Source organism: Medicago sativa, chromosome 1, assembly GCF_051527215.1.
Source record: "Medicago sativa cultivar Bolivia chromosome 1, Bolivia_mono, whole genome shotgun sequence".
In the NCBI taxonomy this organism is placed as follows: Eukaryota; Viridiplantae; Streptophyta; class Magnoliopsida; order Fabales; family Fabaceae; genus Medicago; species Medicago sativa.
Genome location: NC_140749.1, coordinates 27,052,685 through 27,067,042, shown reverse-complemented (window position 1 = coordinate 27,067,042; position 14,358 = coordinate 27,052,685). Strand labels below are relative to the sequence as shown.

General features: G+C 34.9%; 1 protein-coding gene across 2 annotated transcripts; it reads right to left on the bottom strand.

The window, feature by feature from the left end:
* Positions 1–2,430: 2,430 nt before the first annotated feature.
* On the bottom strand, positions 2,431–10,616 carry LOC146953886 (DNA topoisomerase 1 beta-like). 2 transcript variants are annotated; one of them, XM_085712197.1, is made up of 16 exons: positions 10,463–10,616; positions 8,007–9,284; positions 7,612–7,806; positions 6,436–6,516; positions 5,978–6,037; positions 5,729–5,823; positions 5,461–5,617; positions 5,231–5,356; positions 4,682–4,765; positions 4,462–4,552; positions 4,250–4,383; positions 3,931–3,999; positions 3,748–3,837; positions 3,536–3,624; positions 3,281–3,449; positions 2,431–2,770 (listed from the first exon to the last, which is right to left on the bottom strand). In XM_085712197.1, the coding sequence occupies exons 2-16, from the start codon at positions 9,210–9,212 to the stop codon at positions 2,702–2,704; spliced, it is 2,715 nt and encodes a 904-aa protein (XP_085568323.1). In that variant the 5' UTR covers positions 9,213–9,284; positions 10,463–10,616; the 3' UTR covers positions 2,431–2,701. The 2 variants fall into 2 exon arrangements, with proteins under 2 accessions (XP_085568323.1, XP_085568314.1); XM_085712188.1 differs by having other exon boundaries at positions 4,250–4,552.
* Between the last annotated feature and the right edge of the window lie 3,742 nt (positions 10,617–14,358).

The window sequence follows — 14,358 nt, the reverse complement described above, 5'->3', positions numbered from 1 at the left end:
TCAAGACCACATAGTATATATGTTTATCTTTATTTATCTCTCTGTTACCTTTTATATTATACAATTACAAACATATACAATTACAAACATTAAAAAATACATATAATTTAAATCAAATGACATCGACTTGTCAAAAAAAAAAATCAAATGACATCGTCTTTGACATCAACATTTTGATGTTAAAATATCATTTTTAATGAGATGTGATGTGTTTCATGCAGAGATGTGGGTCATGTATTTGGGTTTGGAGCTACCTTAAAGACATGGGATTGCGCACATTTGAGTTGAAAGTGATTCCAAGGTGTTGGTCGACAAGATAACATGACATTGTAATATTAATGGTAGTGTTTCTACATTTGGCGCACCCGTTAGTTTAAAATCATAAATTAGCCATACTTGGATGTGAAGGCAATAGAGCAACTGATTGGTTAGCTTACTTTAGTTTAATTTTAAGCGCTTTTGATTCACATACAATGGGGACTCCTCATAGAGAGCCACTTTGATAACATATTTGACGCTTATATGCCTCAGAATGTTGGTTTAGGTTTGTTGTTATTTTTCTTGGGCTTCTGCCCTTTTTTGTACCCAAAAAATTATTGTTTTTAATGAACAAGCATATGAGCTTCAAAGTCTTCATATAAATTTTTCTACTTTCTTTCTCTTTGTTTAATAATTTTGAGAGTTCCAGTCAGAAAATAAAGTTTTAGAGTTTCAAAGTCTTAAAGAGAATTTAGAATGATATAAAGCATGGTAACAAAGAAGTGATTGGATTTACGAGGAACAATTGTTTTTTTGTCAAGTAGTTTATTGGCTAGAATTCACCTTTTTCAAGGTGAATGAGTGGGGTGTCCGAGGTTCGAACCCCGGCTCCTGCATATAATAATTTTCAGGGGACTAAATTTTAATTTGAAGGCAATGGATTAATTTTCAGGCTTTGATATAAATACATTAATTAAATCCAACATGAGATAAAATTATCAAGTTTTCGATACGCTGATAGCGAGCTCATCCAAAAAGAAAAAGATATGCTTATAATAAAATTAATTTAGTCCTTTCAAAAAATTTATTTAGTATATAAAGAGCCTAATTTAATTATTCTTTGATACATCATTTGTTTTAAGCAATTTGAGAGAGCATTGTTATCACATGTTCTTGTCAAGAGTTTTGGAGTAACTTCAAACTTTTCTTTATGATGATGAAAACATGTCGATACGATATTCAAGAAGTCTTGTTTTTAGTTGTTGGTGAATTTGTATACAAATCAAGCTTCTTGCACACTTTTCATTAAGCAACGTACTTAAATCCTCTAAAAAAAGAAAAAAGGGGTCATGCTTAAATAGTATGCCAGGATTAAGCGATTTGTTTTCTTATTGAAGCTAGCTCAATTAGGTTCACTAAATTGATTAAATCTTATTTAATTATTTTAGCAAAAAAAAAATATAGTGCAAAAGCATCATTATCTATACGCTAACATCTTTATATCTGATGATATAGTGATATCGTTCCTCATGACTTGGTGAACAAATGAAGATGCATCTACATGAGCACTCCATTTTTTTTTCCTTCTTGTAGTGCGCTTGAGTTTCTTGCTCATTTGAAAATGAAATCATAGAAACTCAAATATAGGGGGTTATGACGAAAAAATGGAGATAGATGAGATAACACTTGAAATCAAAATAGAGCACACCAATACGATGAACAAATTCAACAATTCGAAGAAGATACGAGTAAAAGTTGAGACAAATTAAGGGGAAAATATTTTTGACCGCTGAAAATGACCTAAAACAGTCACCATACAAATATATAGTGTCACTTTGTGTAGCGATGATGCAATTATGCTCACATGACGATGCTTGTATAACTATCATAATAGTTTTGAATGTCAAATCTACGTCTAGTGATGCCGGCTTGTATGGCGCTACCAACCATCAATCAACAAAAAAAACCATCCACAAATTTCGTCTAGCATTACAAAACAAAATTTCACATGACAAAGGGACTTACTTCGCTAGACATGACTAAACCAGAAATCAATTCTTTCATATCTTGATAAATGAAGAAATGCAAAAATAAAGTTACTTATACAATAGATTGCCTCCTAATAAGCGTTTCTTTACCATCGCTAGGTTGACAAGCGATAAAGGATCATGTAAAATGACATGAAATCTCACTCTTGTCAAGTGGAAACAAATATGATGGAGCAAATTGGGTGAGTCGTCTAGTTAGTCTTTATATGACTGGTCACTTTGAAATTCATAACTGATACCTTGAACATTAACAGTTAGGATAACTTATTTATCCTTTAAAATAAAGTACACTTTATAGAACCACTACTACTACTACTACTAATTTCCAACTTTAATAGCATTGAATATGACCCTTGGGGTAAGCAACCATACATAATAACAATAACAATAAAATAAACAAGAATTAAACTACCAAACTTTGCCTCATTATCCACATTTAACCATGGTTATCACGTTAAATAATAAATATGAATGTTTGACAGTCCATGAAGAAAGGGGACAGGGATAACTCACCCCAGATTAGTTAAATGAACAATTTGCAAGTTAAATTTCCGCTGAACTTAAATAAAACAAAGAAATAAAAAAATTATTTTGATTTCATGTAAAAGGAATGAGCAAAAAAAAATTGTTTTTCCCCTGCATAATTGTATTTGTATGTCTTCATCTTATAGGTCTCAGAATCTGAAGTCAGGATCTACATCCATTGCCCAAGCAAACTTTTCCAGCAGAGTTTTACTGAAAATCTGAGCATTTCAAGCCCAAAACAAGAGTATGTTAGTCAGATGCCAATCAAAATCAATACTATAGTTATTACACAGATCAGTTCAAACCAAAAACAACATTTGGGGGACTACATCAAAAAACGGTATATGTTATACTCCCTCGGGTTCTATATATACGTAAAAGTTGAGTCAACAAAAGTTTATGTATTCGGACCAAGTTTTAGACCATATACATCAACTTTTATTTACTCAGCTTTTTCTTATATATAAGATCGGAGGTAGTATGAGATATCAAAAACACATTAAAGCCTTTATGGATTACTAGTCTGATTCTGATGGGAAGCAACCTAGCTTCCGGAAAATAAGCAAGATCATACAAACAAGGCAAAATCCAATAGAAGCTTGACTGTTATTTGTTTTTCATCAATTGGGGGAAATAAATTTACTTCATGCGCATTCTTATCGAAATTTGATCAAGAGAATAAATACTTGAATCAAATGTAATCATATAAGAAGTGAAGAAGTCCAGACCTTTTCAATAGGAACCTCGTGCCGCTTGCACCAGGCAACTGATATCCTGGGATCTAGGTAGTTTATCTTGGACGTGCCAAGTGCCACAGTTTTTAAATCTTCTTTAGTCATCATATCACGTTCCATTTTCTTAATTTTTGCGCTGGTTTGATCCATCTTTTTCTTTATCCTGTATGTTACATAAATCACAATCACACATTACACTTGGTAATTATAACAATGAAGTGTATGGATGCTAAGAAAGCTGTATATTACGCTTCAGGAGCCAAGTTCCGTTTGGTCTTTAGAGGCGACATTCCTTTTTTTGCCCTGTCGTAATCTGTTTTCAGCTCCTTCGAAAGAGCCTACAATTACAAAGTGTCAGCATCAAGTATATGTTTACATGCCCTCTAAATTTCAAACAAAATGAGCCAGTGAGTAGAAATTTATCCACACCATGGTTTCCAAATTCTAAAGAATATTATCACCTTAAGTTCATCAATCTTTTCATTCAACTTTGAAATTTGTGTGCCGTGAGATTTCGAAACAGCACGTTGATGATTACAAATGATTGCAACCTGTTATGGAAAAGACACATCAATGCAACTTAGCAAACCAGTAAAATACACAACAATCTGTGCATATTAACAAAGGAATTTTGTGAAGTCTACCTGTTTGTTTGCCTGATTATAGACAAGAACTTTTTCTGCAACATCTCCATCTTTAGTATCCTTATTCAACTGTTGTCATATAATTCAAGGGAAATTAAATATACAAGATTTGAAACTACATGACAGAATTAAATCAACAATAAACCTTTAATTTGATCTTTTAAAGACTGATATGACTTCAATATGTTTTTAAAAGAGCTACTCTCCTAATCAAATGAGAAAGAGATTAATTGAGATTACATAAAAGAAAAGCAGAGAACAGAAAAAATTATTTTTGACGACAATCTGTCTGAGCACTAATTTCAAAGGACTTTTTTACCATATCATCCAAAGTGAATGATGCATTGAATGTACGGAAGACTTTTGCTGTCAGGTTGGGCATGAGTTCCTTCAGATGACTATTTAATGTACTTGTATCCAGCTTGTCAAAAAGTTCCTCGCTAGGTTTTTTACCTGATAATTGAGAAAAGCAGATACTTAACGACCTCAGTCTAATAGGCAATATATCAAAAAGTGTAAACATTTTCTCACCTTTTTGGAACTTCAAAATGGCATTGTAAACAGGAGGCTCCACCTCAACTGTATTTTCATACCTGATAGAATCTTTACCAAGGAAGTCAAACTGCATTAAACCAGCAAGGAATCACGGTCATTATTACCCTTTAAGTATTAGCAGTTAAGAATAAACCAATTTAAGACCGGAGGCAAAAAGGACAAACAAAAAAGTAGACAGATGTTGAAGCTCAAATACCTTCAACTTGTTGTCACCTTCTGCAGTCACATTTTCTACTTTTAATGTGCAACAACCAACTGTGTCAGCAGCTTCGTCGTCATCCTGAGCAAATGTAAATCATAAGCAACTATATTTGATTTGCAAAAGTCACGGTAATTTCCAGACAATAAAACGCAATGAAGAGATAGGAAAGGCATATACTTGGATGAAGCATAAATAATTGCCATGAGATGGAACTGTTACACTTTGAAAATGAAATGAGGTGATTAGCTCACACTGTTTTCAATCCTCTTGGTAAAATCTTATATAAAATTTGAAAAATACACATTGAAGGAATAAAATATTGTTAGAAGCAATAAATAATTTGTATTTGCTCTTGTTGAAAATAATTTTCAATAATATTCCACCTTCCAAGTATTTAGCATACTTTGACTTACAGATGACTTGAGCATTGACAAAATAATATGTTTTAGTATGTATCTGTCTTGTCCTCTTTTAGCACATCTATATGTTATCTAGGGAAGGGGGTAATTTCTAGCGAACAAATAAGTAAATCTGTACTTGTACCTTCTCATTGCCAGCCCTCAAAGCTAGTTTGTCAATAAAATAAGTAGCAACAGCAATTTGCTGCTTTGTAATATCTTTGCTCGTGAAATCTTTCGTATATGCCGCCCTAATTCTCTCTATATAATTCTGCACCCAGATGTTAAGGTATTCCAAAATTAAAAAGGTTCTTTTAAATATCATATGAAAATGCAGAATTAATAAAAGCTGATAAATAAAAAGCATGAAAGCACCTTCAACGCCCTTGCTTTCTCATACTTTTCCTTGTCACTTTGCCCCTTCCAAGAACTACTAGCTCCCAGAAACACGTATTTGAATAACTTATTATTGATTGGGTCATTCCAATACGCCAACCAAGTAACTGTATTATCATGTCTTATCTCTTTCCAGCTGCCAAGAGCACACAAATCAATGATTTCAGAAGATAGCAATGACTTCCAATCCATAGTATTCATTTGCTTTTAAGACTTGTTCACCAAGAAGTTATGGAACAGTAAATACCTTTCACCAGGAATAGGACATTCAGGAATTGGTGCATCCCTTCCAATATTAATTACGACGTCACTTGGACCAATGCGTCTTTTCAATTTTCCCATCTAATAAAATAAAGTATAAGATGTTAAGTGCAAAAATTTGTCAGATACATGTAAATATTCTCAAGATGCATCTAAACACTATGAAAACCATTATATCCGAAGCAAGTTTACATTTTTTTAATTTCCAATAAACAATAACAATTATCATAACAACCTTGGGATGCTCTCCACGTCCACGGAACAGTCCTGGTGGTTCAGCTCTAAAATTGCCAACCTAAAAGATTTAACAAAAATTAGTCATAAATAGCTTTCAAGAGAGAAAAATTGAAACTAACAGTTTCATAAGAACATTTCAAATGTAAAAGCTTGGATAAAAGTTAACAGAAGAAAAGTTAAGGAAAAAATTCATGAAAACATAACCCACTCAAGTTCCATTAATGCACAAGAAGCTGATCCAACCAAAACAAAAGGGAAAAATTGTGTTTCAGATAAATCAAGAGTTGTTTATCTCAGTCTCTAGTCCCTTCCCAAGAAGGAATTGTCAATTACTTTGTTTTCCTACCTATGCTTAAAAAGAAACTTCTTGTTAGCCCACATTGTGCTGTGAACCGCTGATCAAACATTAAAAAGACAAACAAGTTTGGGCAAAGAAAGAGGGAGAGAAAATTAAACCTTCTCTTTAACACCATCAACAATAGCCCACATGTATTTCTCCTCTTGTTTCATTTTCTCCTCCTTTAGGGCCTTTTTCTCCTGATAAAAACAAGAGAAGAGGGTTAACACCTACGAATGAATGATTACATCTCAAACTAACTAAGAAAAAGCTTCACAAAAGGAATATACATGCATAAAGAATGTATATGCCTGTATTAACCGGAACAAATCCCATATATTAAAATCCAAAAGCTTCAAAAGGGAGTATGAGGTTTACCATGTAAACTTTATAAACTAGCCTAGGTTCATATCAACTTCCTTCCCAAAGATTGAAAAAGAAATGTCAACAAATTTAAGCAATTTATGATGCACTTCATTATTTGGACTATAGTTGTCAGAACTAGCTATCAGATTGTTGAAACACATAATTCTACATGATATGCAAATTTCAATGATCCTGAACCCAACTCAGAACTCGTTATGTTGGGACTGGTAAAATTGCAAGCTTGGACATTAAATTCTGTATGAGATACCTGAATCCCTGCTGAGACACCAAATCCAATCATACTCCAGCGCAAACTCGGAAAAAACCTACCAAAATTAACCCTTTGTCTGTTCTGGAAGGTTGTAAAATTAAAAGGAAAAAAAATCTCAAGGCTGACAAACAGAGCAGCAACTTCAGTTTTGCAACTGCAAACTGAATGCTTGGACTCTAGAACTTCACTTGAGTGCCACCTGGGAGGACACAGGACAGGCAAGTTCTTTCGGGAAAGATTGTCTTCCAGAAGTGGGAGAACGATATTGTAAGGGTATGCCGTATGATGATATTAGGAATTAGGAATAAACAAATGGCAAGCTTATAACTTATAAAACACACTCTGTTTCCTTGTTTTTGTCAGTTAATTTTAATTTTAATACTAATTTATTTAATGTTAGGTGTTGTAACATATTTTGCCTATCACACGTTTTACATGGCTAAATATCCTTATCCAATCCCATGTAAGATTTACAAACTTAACGACGCTATGATTTGGAGAGTAAAAACTAAACCAACCAAACGCAAAGTTAATTCTCAAAACAACTAACATCTGCATATGGTATTAGAAGCACGCATGATATCCATGTAAAAACCAAATGATGCTTTGAGATATTCATTTCTATCATTTTCAAATGGAAATACATGAAACAACTTACTGCTGCGCTCAATTGTTTCTTCTTCTCCTTTTCAATTTGGCACCAATCATAAATCGGTGTAAAGTCACAATCTTCCAAATTCTGAATCACATGATTTTTTCCCAATATCACCTTCCAGTCAGTCCAAAAGTTTTCCTTGAATTTTGCTTTTTGCATGTATTCTGTATCCCGCATGACTGCATATAATGTGGCAACCTGCATATACATACTAAGTTTATTATAACTCGAGAATAAGACTTTTTAATACGAGAACTCTCATGAAAATGTATCCCACTTATGAACACTTATTCCAAGTCATATAACATCCAAAGTGAAACTCACAAAAACAAAACAAAATAACAAGAGCAAAAAGCCACCCGAAACAGTGAAAACATTTGTAACAGACAAAATCCTACCTCCTCTTGTTCAGGGGTCAAAGTCACTGGCTTCCCCTTATAGAGCATCTTTACTCCATGGGGCTTGTAAGGAGGTGGGAAGATGATACCATTGTGAACCAAAGTAGTCCATTTTTTCTGCCCATCACCGGAGCTTGGAGGAAGTTTAGTAGATTTGAACTGTTCTGATTTATTGCCTGGTTTTTTGAAATTTGCCTTTTTCTTAAAAGATGGAGCAGAACTCTTGTTGACTTTAGTGACGCTTGTCAGCTTCTTCACAGAAGATGATTTAGTCACTGATGTGGCATGCTTATTCATTCTTTGGGAAAGAGGAACATCATCATCATCATCGTCCTCCTCCGCAACCTTCGGTTCAGATTTCATCGATGTCTGTTTAGCATTAATCGATGGAGCTGGATCTGAGAGTTTTGATTTCTTAACAGAAGAATGCGAGGAATCAGTCTTATCTAGTGGTCTCTTAACAGGCAGTGTAGACGGCCTTTCTTGTTTAATACCAACATTGGAGCCATATTGCTGTCCTTTCTGAACATTTGAAAGTGGTTTCTTATGATCAGAGCCACCATTGTTATTACTAGATTTTCCCAAATTATTATTATTCTGTAGCCGCCTTGCTGACAAAGGAATATCATCATCAGAATCTTCGTGAGATTTGTTGACAACAACAGGAGTTGTTTTCTTAGAATCTTCCTGAGATTTCTTGACGACAACAGGAGTTGTTTTTTTGGCACCGTCACTGTTCATCTTCATCCTAGCACTCAATGGTATATTATCCATCTCGTCTTCGGATTCTTCACAACTTTCTTCCTTACCATGTTTGCTAGAATTATTGTCCTCCTTAACATGAACATGAACGGGAATTTTCTTCTCTGTAAGAGACTCTTTTTTATTTCCAAATGACGCAAATTTTGAACTTCCTGAAGGGGACCTCACATAGGTCTTGAGATTTGTTGATGTTGATGCTTTTGATATACCCACAGAAGATTCCACGGCAGATGCCTTAGAGGTTGAGGTTGAGACAACCTTGCCGTTCTGTGAGCTAGAACTTTGGCCATTTGCAGAAGGCACGTCAGGGGTCTTTTTAAATGACCGTCCGTCGTGACTATGAGAAGTTGACTTCCTTGTTTCTGAATGCAATTGAGTACTCTTCGACACTGAACTCCTTTTAAAAATTACTGGACCATCTTCATCATCAAATTCATGCGCCATATTTAATTTACCACAAGCCTCCACAGCTATTTGTCAACTATGGAGTGTCTTAGCATGTAATCACAACATGCTCTGCGGGGAAAAGCAGGAAGTTAGTAGTACTAATTACTTGGCTAAAATCACATAACAAACATAAATGACAACAATGAAAAATTATCAATTCTATATAACAGAGACAGTGAATGTATGTGCTAATGCATGTGTATATTGAATTATGAAGCTAACAGAACTTATGAAACATTCGCATAGTTGTCAATTTAGTAAAAAATTTAAAACTCGTTCTAATCTTTACGTTGAAGATGCAGCCCTATGAACCAAAAAGAACACCCTAATACCAATTATTGCTTCATAATTACGAATATATGAACCATATCATACCAAATGTTAGGGTTTTTAAATAGCGGATATAGCGTTATAGCATATCAGAATTTGAAAAACCTCTGTTTTCCACTATCCACAATCAACAACACCACCAAATGCAGGCTTACAATAAAAAAAATAACAAAAAAGCGTAGAAAAAACAGAAAACGAAGACTGAAAACTCATATCTCCACAATCTATATGCAATAACCAAATTTAAACAATATCCAGTTAATAAGAAAGAAGCATAAATTAAGACAGAGTATGTGTATAAGTCGGTATCGTTTCTACAAAGAGCAAGCTTAACATCAAACTTCCGCAACCAACTAAAAAAATGAACTTTCCTATCTTAATAATGAATAAAACCCATTATCAATCAACAGAATAAGATAAATTTGTGTTAACCCTTCCCCCTGATAATCCAGAGTTCGGACAGGAGATAAGTAAAATCCGGCCAAGAATTGTTCCTCCCAAAATCGAACTAGGGTTTTCCCGATCAAATCGTCCTATGGGGAGCTCATTAACCAATTCATTCCAATCACAAACAATAACTGAATTGAAACAAAATCAAGTCAATAATAAGCAAAAATTAACACAAAATTTATCAATGAATTGCAAGCTTAACATTAAATTTCCACAACCAACTAAAAAAATATAATCTTTCAAACTTTCCAATGAATCCAATCTTAATCATAATCATAATAATAAACAAAATCTAATACCAATCAACAAAATAACAAAAATTGCATGCAAAAACACATAAGATCGACCAAAACACATATTCCACACAAACAACAAAACCAAGATGAATAAAAATTTGATAACAGCTACAATATCAAGAAGTAACAGACAAAAGGGTAACTGAAATTGATGAAAATAAAGGGCAAAACCTTGTGATTATGTTTTTGCTATGGTTGATGATAGAGATGAAGATGAGTGAGGAAGAGAACGAGGTTGAGATTGTGTGGTCGGAGGAGGGAAGGGAGTTGGGGAGTAGCTGAAGAACAGGTGTGGCACGGCAGATGATTTGATGAAGTTCAGGTTGCCGGTGACCTGATTATCTAACATCTATATATTTTGCTTTCGTACAACGTTTTTTTGTGTTCCAAAATCACTTTTTTGGTTTTTTTTTTGTTTTTTTTTTCCATTGGGCTTATTGATAATGGATAATGGATAATGGATTCAAGCCCATAAATATATATTATTTTTTTATCTTCGCGATGCAGTTTCGATCGGTTTCAAAGCAAAAATTCATCCGATTCAAAATAAAAATTGCACTGGGTTAAGTTTGGTTTGGATAACTCTTTAAAATAATATGATTTGATACAATTTTAAATGTGGTTCAATTTGGATCGGTTTTTTGACATCCAAAATACATTTATAAAAAATTATATTAATTTTTATGAAAACCCGTATCAAGGATGGACTAATCTGATGGGTACAATCCCACCGTCCACTTGTAGAGGGACCGCTTAAAGACGGAGCAGAGCTCTAAGGACTAGACTACCATAATTGGCGTCGAGAATAATCGAACTTGAACCTTGAGAGGAACACACCCAAGATCTCAAACCAATACCAATGTGAATCGAACTTAAAAATTCTACTAATATTAATATTACATATACACTATAATAAAAGGGTCAATGTAGAAATCACAAATGCATTAATTACAAAAGACAGAGTGGATAAAGTCTTACGCCGCATAAAGAATAAGTCTATGAGTTGAAAATCACAAATGCATTAATCGTTAAGACCATTTTTCAATGTGAGTGGTATAGAGCCTTTGCATCGTAGAGAATAAGAGTATCAATTGGAAACCACAAATGTGTTAAAAAAAATTGAAACAACAAAATTTATTACCCAAAACCTGCATAAGAAGCGCAAAGTCTAGGAAAGGAACCAAAATACAAGAACAAAAGGGTGTCGTATATAGGCGGAACACCCTAACCAGAAAAAACACCAAAACCCAAAAGGAAATGGAGGGGGCGCACACAACAATCACACAGAAAAACATCATAGCCAGAAAAACAACATAGCAGCATAACAGAAAAAGCCCCAACAGACTCACAGCAAGCCCCAAAAAAGTTCCAAACCAAGCTAGAAAGCAGGCAAGACCCAAGCAGAAAAAAATGCTAACAACACCCCGAAGACGGCATCACCACTAAAGCTAGCAGAACAACAATAGAATTAAAAACCTGCTTAAAAACACACAACACCACAGAAAAACAAAATAGGGTCCCCTCCCCTCTTAGAACTACCTCATTAAGCAATCTCCAGGATCCCAATTCCATTCGTAAAAAAGACAAGGCGAACAATTTAATCTTGTCAAAACTCATCTCCAAGACAACACCTTAATCTCTTTCACCATCTCCTCGACATCTTTTACAAGATCCTCAAAAATCCTTGCATTTCTAGCTTTCCAAATCACCCAAATAGTCGCATGCCAAACTAATCAAAAACCTTTCCACATCTTCTTGCCTCTCGCTTCCCCACTCCAACAAGCAAGTTGAACAAACAAATTATGAGGGACTAGAAAATTAAAACAAAGCCAATCCATGATTTTTCCTCCAAGTCAATGCAATAACATTACAATGCAAGAAGAGATGCGTTGAAACCTCTACGGAAGCATCACAAAAAACATAATTGGTTGAACTATCCGGATCCAATAAATTTCGAAAGGCAAGATTCCTCCTAGTATGAATCTGATCACGGAGAAGTTACCAAGAAAAAGCCACGAGTTTGGATGGAGTCGTACTTTTCAAAATATAACTAAACACCTTTTGCCCCTCCGCATTCAAACCATCCTCCAAAATTAACAACACCTCCAACACCTTGTACATTGAACTTACCGAAAAGACATCGTTATCCTCCAGTTTCCACTTCCACTCATCTTCGTCATGAGACACCCTTCAATCCCCAATCCTTAAAATAAGGTTAGCAACTAACTCCTTCTCCCAAGAAAAAATATTTCTACGTCAAGTAAGATCCCAAAACCAATTCAAAGCCACACACTCCCCCATATCCCTAATATTCTAATCCTTTGGATTAGAAATAGAATAAAGACGAGGGAACCTAACCTGAAGAGAGACATCATCCACCAAAATATCATTCCAAAAACTCGTATTTTCTCTCTTACCCACCCTTCTAATCAACTTGTTATTAAACCAATTTCCTTCTACAACCTTTTCCAACCGCACTACATCCTTCCATCGTCTTGAAGTGTAATTTATTACTACCTCCCGGCCTCCATCCATCACCTTATTAATATTATCTCCGTATTTGGCCATTATCACCTCCTTCCAAAGCGGTGCTCCTTGTTAAAGTAATATCCATCGTCATTTAGTCAAAAGACTCAAATTCACCACTCGGACATCCTTCACTCCAAGGCCTCCTTTGTTCTTCGGATTGCAAATAGTTCTGCATTTCACCCAACACACTTTCCGACCCCCCATCGCACCGCCCCAAAGAAAATATCTTTGTATTTTCACAGTCTTCTTCCAAACCGACACCGGCATCTTTAAGAAGGAAAGGTAGAAAATTGAGGCTGAATTCAACACCGAATTCAAAAGGATAATCCTTCCGCCAATCCTTCTGAATTCATACTTGTTTCCCCACACATTTAATCTATTCTTTAATTGCTCCAATAGAGGGTCCCAAGTGGATAACGCCCCTTGGATTTGCCCCCACGGGTAGCCCTAAATACTTAAAAGGCAAGGACACTTCGTTACAATTTAAAAAATTACAAGCCATCTCCATGAAAACTCTCGGCACATTTATCCCAATCAAACAACTTTTGAAAAAGTTAATCTTCAAACCGAACACCATCTCAAAACCTCTAAGAATAGCCTTTAAGGTCCAAAGATTCTCAATCGATGCTTCCCCTATACAAAGGGTGTCATCCGCATATTGTAGATGCGAGATAACCAAACCATTCCGTCCCACCTCAAAACCTCTAAAAAGATTTCGGTTGACCGTGTTCCTCGTCAAGCCACTAAAACCTTCCGCCACAAGGAGAAAAATGAAAGGGGCCAACGAATCTCCTTGCTTAAGGCCTTTATGGATATTAATTTCCTCCGTTGGACTCCCATTCACAATAATTGACAATACTCCCCCCCCACACACACGCCTTCATCCAAGCGATCCATTTCCCATGAAAACCCACTCCACCCAACATGTACTCCAAGAAAGACCATTCGACTAATTCATACGCCTTCTCAAAATCCACCTTAAGAATCAAACATTGTCGATTTGCCCTCTTTGCTAAGTCCACCACCTCGTTAACTACCAACACACCATCTACCAAGTTCATCCCTTTTAGAAAAGCAGATTGAGTAGACAAGATGATAGAATTCATGGCCCTGAAGAGTCTAACCGCTAAGTTTGGTTTGGATAACTCTTTAAAAAAACCATGATTCAATACAATTAAACGTGGTTTAGTTTAGATTGGTTTTTTGACAGCAACAATACATTTATAAACAATTATATTAATATTTTTTTTTTTGAAAACTTGTATCCGGTCCAATGATTGACTAATCTCAGATGTACAATCTTACTATCCACTCACAAAGGTCCCATTTAAAGACATAACAAAGCTCCAAGGACTAGACTGTCATAGTTGGCATTAAAGCGAATTGAACAAATTACTTTTTTTATAGTTGGCATTAAGATAGAACTGATTAAATCTCCAACGACTAGACTGTCATAGTTGGCATTAAGACAGAACACATTATTTTTCTCAATAAATACTTACTACTTCTGAAATCCTTAACATTACTGCTTTTTCTCA